General features: G+C 36.0%; 1 protein-coding gene across 1 annotated transcript in view; it reads left to right on the plus strand.

Moving 5' to 3' along the window:
* Positions 1-10485, plus strand: part of TTC29 (tetratricopeptide repeat domain 29) — a 108848-nt gene that overhangs the window by 83517 nt on the left and 14846 nt on the right. The window contains exon 9 of the mRNA XM_015600686.1: positions 8255-8346. Within this exon, the coding sequence (XP_015456172.1) occupies positions 8255-8346 (92 nt within the window). The remainder of the gene's footprint in view (positions 1-8254; positions 8347-10485) is intronic.

A 10485-nucleotide genomic window follows, 5' to 3' on the forward strand; every position in this document is an offset into this window, starting at 1 on the left:
TGCACTGGACCATATGGCCTTTACTTTATGTGATGGGTGATGTAAACAATGTGTAACAGACAATCCAAATGATGAGTGATACCTTTCAAGGAGAAAGAGTACATGCTCCAAATGATCAATATAAATAGTACGTCTAGAGTACTCCTAACTTAATAATATAGTTTTTGCAGACTGCAAAATATTTAACTACTTTCGTGTGTATTACAAGCTGCACACTTGATTGTCCTCAGTGTTTATGGACTATAACGCATTTGTAGAAAAAGAGTACTGTATTTATTGCCTATCAGATACTATGCCCTTGCAGAAGTGTGTAAGACCTTTTAAGTGATGTGAGGCCAGTTCTTTCTACCGTGTTTTTATCATCTTCCGGCACTGCCTATTGCTGGCTCCAGTAAAATGCTCTAAATGCTGTTGCTGCCAGCCTGATCCTCAGCCTGTTACTGCAGTGCTTGTCAGAAATCATTAGCCATTGATTTCTTTGACTAATGTTGCAGTTGATTGTCTGAATCATGTTCAGACACTGTAAATGAGGCAGAAACATCCTTTCTGCTCACCAACTGTGAAATGGCTAAAGGGGCTTAGATTGCCAGAAATCAGAATAAATGTGTTTCCGATAAGATTTGACAATGATTTCAAGCTTAAGATGGCAACTTGATTTTTTATTTTTATATTTCTTATTACACAAGAATAAATCTGTATCATTGCCTTTTTCTCCTCAAAGTAATGTACTGTATTAAGCCTGGTGCTTTCATTATGAAATGTCACCATTTGGAGTTTGTATAGGGAATGTATAACAAAATGTTAGTTGTGCTGCTTTTTTATGGTGGTTAAGAAAGGAAAGGGTTAAAAAAATAAAAAACCACCCTAAGCAATGGACTCATATGATTTACGATATATTTTGGTCCAGGTGGGTTTATTTAAACTCTTCTAGAACTCTTATACTTGTAAATGAAACTAGAAATAAAATGTTCAAATGTAGCTAAACCGTTGGGGTTTCATCCTTACTTGTTTCAGAGCATGCTCTGGATGCTCTGGGGCTTTGCGGTAGGAAGTCAGCCATCTTTCAGGATTGGAAAAACTGTCACATGGAATCTGGACACACTTATCTTGTGTTGTCCCACAAAACTCAACCTTGGCTAGTAGGTGGAAGTTACAGATTTTGCTTCACCTCAACCAATAGTTTTCTCATGCAGCTCTCCAGTGATTGGCGAGCCTCACAAGGGGACAGCTTCCAGTCATGAGTATCGTTCCTGTGAAGGCTCCATCAGGGTTCCTCAGTAAAAGCACTACTCACATTTGCAGCTGGATAATTCTTTGTTATCGTGTGAATTTTAACATATTGAGCAGCATCCTTGCCTTCTAGCACCTCTCCTAATTATGACAACCTAAAACGTCTCCAGTCATTGCCAGATATCCTTCATGGAGCAAAATCTCCCCGATTTGAGAACTGATAGGTTACATAAGTACTTGGAAAAAGTAAGCAGTTGCTTTATTTAGATCCTTAGTGGGTACTTTTACTTTTTTAATAAAATGAAAAATATTTTTATTTTTACCATATGTGCTTTCCATTTATACCCTTATTTAGCTAGTAAAAGTGTCCTGTACATAACTATGTTTCAGACTTTTGTAGGAAAATAGTTTGGGTTGAGGAGAAATAACAAAGATGCACACTCACCACTCACATAAATTTCGGACTTATTCTTTATCTTTCAATTTTTAGTAAGATTTATAAAAAAATAATTTATGCAATTTTGGCAAGTAGCTCAGAATCAGGGCTGGTTTCATGATCATTCAGCCTGTACAACCACAGAGGACTCCACGTTTAGAAGGAACTTAGTATGTACTTTTAAACACCTCGTCATAGTGGAACCTGACAACATCCCTTCAAGGTAGATTGATACATTTTCATTTTATACCTGAGGAAACAAATTCTGAGGTATTAAGTCACTTGACACATGTCACTCTGCTCAGTAGTTAACCTGGCTCACTCGAAAGCCTATGATATTTGAAGACAATTTGAACACTCAGAGGGATATTTGATTAATTATCCTATAAGGCCCTTCCAAAACCTGGTCTATGAGCTCAGAGTAGGAGTCCCTACTAGTTTCAAATATTGAATTAACTAAGAAAAAGAGCAGTGGGGGAGGGTGGTAAATGGAGAAAGGAATGTACTGTATATAGGAAAAATTACCAAAAATATGAAGTAAAGATAGGATTAGAGTTCATTGAAATATTTTAAAACTTACAAAATTTCTATCTCATATTGACTAGTACTAGGACTTATTTTGTATGCAAGTTCCTATGGATTATTTTTCTACAGAAACAATGCTACTTTGGGTCACCAGCCAGAGCTCAGAGGCCCATTTACACTCCATGTCACTGATCAGCATGAGTTTGGATCATGCATGCCCTGTGCTACACCAGAGGGAGAAAGAAAAGTATTTCCTCTCCTTTACCTAGGCACAGGAACAACTCTGTATAAAATTTGGAAAATTTGTAATGATAGGAACAAGGCAGCCAACTGCACCATCTTGATATGGTGTATTTTACCAAACACGTTGAGCTCCCTAGAAGTAGAAAGACAAAACTATGAATAAAAAATGTCCTGCAAAAGACTACTTTTATGTGCATACAGAATAAAGGGATGAGGGTGAATGACCTGCCTTGTCTTTAAAACCATAATCAAATTCTTTATAATCAAAAAGATAAATTGCAGTTTGAAGTTTGTCACTTAATATCATCAATTAAAACTGATTGCTTAGTCCAGGTTACTAGACAGAACGTTCTATGCATGAACTTTAAAATAGACCTTTGTATCGGACACTGATGTGTCTATGTAAAGCTTTTTCCCCCACTGTATCACTCATTCCCATCTCCAGTCCTTTACTTAAGCCACCTCCTCACTTCTGACCAGTTCCTGTCATTCCTTTAAAATGCAGATTTTCTCTTTAAGCCTTTCCCAGTTGCAATTTCCTCATGGTTCTTACAACTATCTGAAATTCACTCATTTACTTATTTAATTACAAATTGTCTCTCATCATCTAAATACAGGATAGACTGTGTGGGGGCAGAGACTGCATTATTCACTGCTGTATCCCTATCACCGGGAATAAATGAGACTTCAAGAACGAGGCTTGGCCCATAGAAGACACTCAGTATTTAATGAATTAATGTCTTTGGACTAAATTTTTCGTCCCTTATACAAACTTACAGCACTATATAATTTCATTGTCCATAAGTCTTAACTGTCTTAGATACTAAGGTCTTTAGAGCCGAAATAAATGTGTGTGCATGTGTATAAAATATACCTTTGAATTGAAATATATATATATATATATTTTACATATATATAATTTTGTCTTGCAGTTACATCTAATTATCTAATGGAATGTACTAGAGGAATTCTTTGCATAATACATTGGTTCTGAAGGTTGAACATTATGAAGAAAGTGATAATGAGAGGAAATGAAAATAGTGTATAGTTACCTTTTCAGGTATCAGTGACTTACAAACGGCCGATTTTCACATTTGCTGCTGCACATTCCCCTCATCCCTTGTTTTATCTCTTCATGCTATAAAAATGCTTATGGGGTCATATCATAATGTTGAATTTAAAGACAAGGCTGGCCATTTTTTTTATAACCTTTGCCCTGAATTATTCTGCCACACACTATCTGAATTGTTTCATCACACTTTGTTAGACTGCATAAAACACCACAGGAGAAGTGATTTGGGGCTAGCAAGCATCTTCTTTGTAAAGCTATAGCTTCTTCTGGCAGAATTAATGATCTTTGATTCATTCATGCCTAAGTATAAATTGGTTTAATCAACTACCATTCTATCACTTAGATGAAGAAATTTCCATGAGAAGATACAAACACACATGAAGGAGAGGTGTTCCAAAAAGGAAGAGGCAAGATGCCAAATTTTTTAAGAATTTTTCCCAGGGCAGACCTTTCTTTCACCCAAAGAAAAGAGAAAATATATGTTTTTCTCTATCATTCTCTTCTTTCTATTCTAAACAGTAAACATCTAAAAAGAACTAAGAAAGGATAGCATGAGGGATCATTGCAGTGATAGGTCTTTTCTAGATTTTTACTGTGGTGGTGGTTACATGGATCTATCCATGTGATAAAATAGCATTAAAAGTACCACACACACACAAGTGCATGTAAAACTGGTGAAATCTGAGTAAGGTAAGTAAAGTATCAGCATCAATTCCCTGGCCGTGATATTGTACTGTAGTTACACAAGATGTTACCACTGGGGAAAGCTGAGTGAAGGTTTTATGAGTTTCTCTGTTATTTCTTACCATTGCATGTGCATCTACAATTATCTTAAAATAAAAGGTTTTTTAAACAAGTGAACTGGGACAATGTTTTCTTGTAACAGCTGGCTTGGCAGAGGGGTAGAGAGTCGATTTCATCCAATTTTAGGAAAAGTTAGGTCAGGAGAGACAGTCAACCGAAGGGTTTAAAGTAAGTTTCAGTTGTGAAAGCTAATATAAAGGCCGCGATCGTGGGCATTTTTTCTGTTTTCATGTTGTCTAAATAAAGGGACGATAAGAGAGAAATTACAGTGGGGTAAGGAATGGGAAAATAGAGGAAGTCAAGAAGTGGGAGGCATAAATATCAAAGAGTGTTTTTCTGTTCCAAGGAAACCTAAGTGGAAATTGTAAGCCTGCAAAGGAAAGAAAACGATTGAATGTTTGATATTACAAGACCCAGTAATGCCTTTTTGTGTGACCCCCTTTCTTAACAGTGCCAAAGCTCAAAATTTGTGTATATGCGTGTGTGTGTGTGTGTGTGTGTGTGTGTGTGTGTGTGTGTCCCACTCACATTGTTGACAGATGACAATCTTGACTTAAATCCAACGTTCTCTTGAAGGCTATCACAGCAAAAGAAATTAATGATCCTTTAAATTTGATTTTACAGCACACAGTTCTTCAAAGAATGTGTAGCATATTGCCAGTATTATTCTTTTGAGCATTTTCACTTTAATGCTAAGTATTCTATTAATTTTGTTTTTAGGTGACCAATAGAAATTATTTCAAGAATTTGGATTTTATTTGAAAATGTCTTTCCAAGTAAATACATTTCATGCTAGTGAGAAGATAAAGTCCATTGCCTTTAAAACTTCTAGTGAAATAGTTTTCATACCTTCATCTCCATTATTTACTGAAATTATTGGAGTAATTTGATTGAGTAGCCATGTAGCACATAATCCTTATTAGGTATATGAACTGGCTTCTCCATTTTTGGTAACTATGTTGGCGTGCAGTTTGGTGTTCATTGAAATATGTATAGTAGGGTGCTTAATCAGTGTTATCCTCTGTCTTTTGACAAAGATTGATTAGGTTCATTGCCCATAAAATTTAAAGATATAATATGAATTTTTAATTTATCAAAATATTTTATACCTGACGTTCTTTATTCTCTCCTCTTCCATTTGTAATGATTTTTAACTTTCCAGACTCTGGATTTGTTTCCAACATATTGCATGCCACAGGGACGGTCGATCAAATATAGTGGATCCCTCAGATTTCCACCCTGTTTTTTTCTCACCTGAAGTATTCTTTGTAAATTGTTTCCAGTCTTTGTCTAAGGATTCTAGTTGATCAATATTTATTAATTTTTAAATTATACCTTGCTGCTTTTAAAAAGCAGGTAAGGCAGCTTACTCTAAGATCAATGTAAAACATCTTTATCTTCCACAGAATCCATAATCTCACATTCTTTTTCCACTAACTTTTATGTGGGTTTTTTTTTTTTTTTAATTTTTTTTTATTTTTTGTCTTAATGATATCCTTCCTACTCCCCTCAGGTTGACCTACACGGCTCACCTATCCGCTGGGTTTTGCCTTGTCTTCTCCCTGAGTCCACCTGTCTGAGTTCTCCCTCTCCCACCATGCTCACGCTCCTGAGGAGCAGAGGCCCTGCCTTTGATTGAGCTGAGCATCTTCAGCGCTCTTATCAAGGTTCTCGGCGTGGGTTTCATGGAACTGACTGTTTCCCGATCGGACCAGTAATGACCTATGTTCTTCCTACTGCCTATGTATTTTCCGTTTGTAGGTAAAGTGTTTAAGGAGACATAGGAACTCTTGCAAGCCACAGATAAAATGTGCTGTCTTTACTTTGAGGAGAGAAGCTTTCACCAAGAGCATTCACTGGTGGCTGGTGAACCGATTCCCCAAGACTCTGTCCAGAAGTTTTCATAGCACTCTTTATTAGCTCATGGTGGCCCCTAGCAGCTTTCAGAGGTGGGGTTTCTTTTATGTTTCTCAGGAAATTAAACTCAGCGAACTATCCTGGCCCAGATATGTTAGACATGAAAGAATTAGGACATGAAACCAAGTCTTGTTACTTTAAGATTAGTGTTCATTCCAACAGACCACATCTGGCTCCATGAAGAAATTCTAGAGAATCAAATCTATAGCCAAAATCAGACTGAACTGTTTTTTTGCCCTTGTTGCGCCCTGGAAGCATGACACACTGCTGTGGGATAGGAGCCATCAACACTGAAGTATCTACCTGCAATTTCTTGGGCACCTACCCTTTTATCCTTAGGCCAAAGAGCCATACCTCTAAGATAAAACTGGGCCCCCCACATGTTACCGTATTGCTTCAGGGTCCATGGTGGCCAGGGCATGGAGGAGAGGTGCAGTGTAAGCGGTGTAAGCCCCATAGAAGCCTGTCTTCAGTTACTGCTAATTCACACAACTGCCCCAATCCCTACTCTGTACCACCAGAGTGTAAATGCCTTGGGGGCTGCATGCACGTTTCTTCCAGTTAAGATTTCCGAGGGTCTAGAGTAGCCACTGGCACGCAGTAACAATATCTGCTGAATAAACTATTTGGTCACAAAATATAATATTCAATCTTAAAGATCTAGGATGCTACATAAAAAAAAAAAAATGGCCCAAAAAAGATGCTAGAAAGTGTCTTCCTAAATTTTGATATTTACTTGAATTGAATAAGGTCTTCTATAAAATTACATAATCCGGGAGTTCTGCCCCTTGACTCAGAAAGGGCCATGTCAAGTCACGTCTGACTAAATCTAGGTGTTGTCAGCTGTGCAAGGGACAGTGAAAAGAATATTCTCAGTTCATACAAGGTTTATTAAAAGGCTTAAAGATAAGAATAAAAAATTTGAACTTTGCAAGTTTAGTGGGAATTAAAACACTGGGTCAATATGTATCTGTGAGTAAGGTTTAATATCAGTATGTGCCAAGTCCGTACTTGGAAACCATGCAAAACCCGAATCTGATGAGATATCACAATGGCTTCACTGAAATTATTTCCCAAATTTTAAATTTAAGAAAGTAAAGATGAATATCAATACCTCCTCTAGTACTTAAGCCTCTAAGCTGCCAAATTTAGGTAGTAGCACACAGCAGGCATTTATGTCCTCCTCTCACTGACTCCCAACACTGTCAAATGACTTTCACTAATTCTTTCTTAGAAAACATGCGAAAAAGATTTCCATGGAGGTCTTTGGAGATTTCCTGTGTCCTCATGTGTGTAATAGGTTAGGTCAAGTAACAATGAAGGAAGAAGAAAGAATGGGAATTTTGTTTTACGTGTTTTTCCTCCTCCTGGCCATTGAAAGGGAAAAGGAATAAAAAGGAAAATTATACCATACAGATGATGTCAGTGTTAAATTAAATTAATATCATACATTTAGCTGTGGCAGCCATAATCTTTTGATTATTGAAGAGATTGTTGGTAATGAAGTACATTCGTAAGAAATATTTTTAGTGTATACTGAATACGTGTACAAACTGTGAGATATGTATCTAATAAAATGATGGATTTAGAAATTGCCTGGCACCTAAATTCATGCTTTTCAAACAGCTATTTATAGAAAGAAAAGTGATATTTAAGCCACCATAGTAGAATATTATAATCTGCCTTATATTACCTTAGATAATAGTCTCATATTTTAAAATAATGCTGCAAGCCATTCAATTATTTTCACACCTAAGTTATATAAATTGGAAGATTTTGGATTGTGCAGGGGAAGAATTATTTTCACAAAAGTAAGACCTCACTGTCATAGTTTAAAGAGACTTCTGTGAAACATGTTATACTATAGATAAAAATAAGCCAAACCAACATGAATTTTTAATAAACAAACAAACATATTTTATGATGACATTAACAACAACTATAAATTTTCATCTTTTCTGTTATGAAATGAAGCATCAGTGAATCTGGCTGTGCTATATGTTTAATATGTATTTCTCTCCTGATAGGTCTTTAACACTTATGGTGAAATCTCGACAAACTTGGATGATGATCTCAGCCTGGGGAGAGCCTATGAAGCAATCGCCAGAGTCCTGCAGAGGTAAGTTAGCACATCCTTGTCTTCCTGTCACTGTGAATTCACTCATCTGTGAAAGACTTAAATTGTTTGAGGTCTGTCGCTTTCTATTACTGTCTGCTTAAATTTTAAGCAGTGCCCTTCTTAAGTGACCCTTCATCATGTTGTTTTAAACCATTGTGGTATTTTAAAATATACACTTAAACTCTTCTTCTTTTATTCCTTCGCATTATTTTATTTTTAATTTTCTGTAAGTTTAGTGATGACCTTGCTTGAAAGGGAAAAATCAGGTCACATCTCACAGGTTAAGAGGCAGAGAGCACAAAAATATATAGTACGCTTCAGTAGCTGTGGCTCAGCATAGCCTTTCCAGATTTCTTCTTTGAGAAAAGTTTCCATTTATACTTCAGTCATGCTTCTTCCATTAAGATCTCTCTCCTTGGACCATATCTGGGTAAACAATTGGGTGCAAACACAGTATTCCCAATTTTCATTTAAAACAGAAAAATTTAAGAAAACTATACCTGAAAAACTTCCAGTACCAATTTTTCCATGAAAAATATGTGATTGGCCTTTGCTTATTGTATTGTACTTGTCGTATACTCCATTTACTCATTGCACTGTATAGTAGGGTTATTAGCATATAATTTAAGCTAAGGTAGAATAAGAACAAGAAAAGTTATCAAAGTTAAGGCCTTGATTTTTAATATGTCTTATATCCAAGGTATGGCTTTTTAAGAATGCTAGTTATAATAATAATAGATACAGACATAGGTTGTGTCCGGTTCTGATTTCTTCCCATTTGTAAACACACACGGGGTAGTATTTTCAAAGGTAAAATTGTTATTTGAAAGGTGTTTAAAACTGTATGCCTAGTGAACTGAAAGTGGATCATCATTATATAATCACCACTGCCAATAGAATAATCATTAAATATTAAATAAATAATTAAATAAATATTAAAATACCATACCAATGAAATGAAAGGTATCCTATAAAATACCAGATAAAACACAAAGCACTTATCACTGGATATAAATGACAAGGGACACAGACATATCTATAAGCAGAGAAAGGATGTTTATCAAAGAAGGCAGAGCCAGGTGAGTGTTGTGGTCCCTCCAGATAATGGTGATTGGCCCATGGAAGCTCAACCCAGCTACTCCTTAAACTTTTACTTTCCAAATAACAACCAGAAAGAAGCAGACATTTGAACACAAAGAAAAGATTCATAAGTATTCAATTTATATGTCTATTTGGAACACACCAACTCTGTGTTCTCTTGTCCAGCTCATTTTGATTATTAAATTACTTGACTCTGCTGTTAGCACTGCCCAGAATCAGTAGAAATTGATTGGGTTATTTGTCTTGCTCTGTAGTAGCAGACCTGGCCTGAGCCTGTACAGTTAAATAAATGCATCCTTTAACGTTCGTAAAATAATTTTTTACAAAATGATATTTCCCAATATAACTAAAGAGATAAAACTCCAGAGAAACATATTTTCAGTTATAAACATATATTGAGCACTTACTATGTCACAGGGCAAATATTAGAATGTCCCTTTGGGTACCGATAGTCTTTATATTTATTTTTAAGATTTCTGAAAACATGAAGTTATCTTAAAATAATTGTCACCTGTTACACTGGCATCTCATCTGGAGTACTTTAGTCTCCACTCCAGGATTTTAATTCTGGTCTATACAGTAAAAGCTAAGGGAAAGTTGAACAATTAACTGGTAAATATTGGTAATAACAATAACAGCCAATCTAGTGTTTTAATTTGGCTGCTTAAGTATTATTTGAGATTTAGATGTGGAAAAGGATACAGCCATATTTGATATATCATGAAGTAGGGTGTGTTTTTGGTAGGATGGGGACAATTCTATTCCAACACCCTCAGCTCTCTAGTAATCTGCCTTGGAGCGAACATCATGGGAAGAAGATTTACCCTCATCTCACTTTTATACCATATGAAATAAATTCCACTTTTAAGAATTCCTGTCCACTAAAGTACCAATGAAGCCATCAATGATTTCTATGGTGGACATGGGTTCTCAATTTTATAATGTTATGCAAAGCACAAAAAAGTACAGGAAATGCTTCTTCTGAGGTCACAATGTTATGCAAAGCACAAAAAAGTACAGGACATGCTTCTTCTGAGG

Source organism: Pteropus alecto, unplaced genomic scaffold (assembly GCF_000325575.1).
Source record: "Pteropus alecto unplaced genomic scaffold, ASM32557v1 scaffold50, whole genome shotgun sequence".
NCBI classification, from domain to species: Eukaryota; Metazoa; Chordata; class Mammalia; order Chiroptera; family Pteropodidae; genus Pteropus; species Pteropus alecto.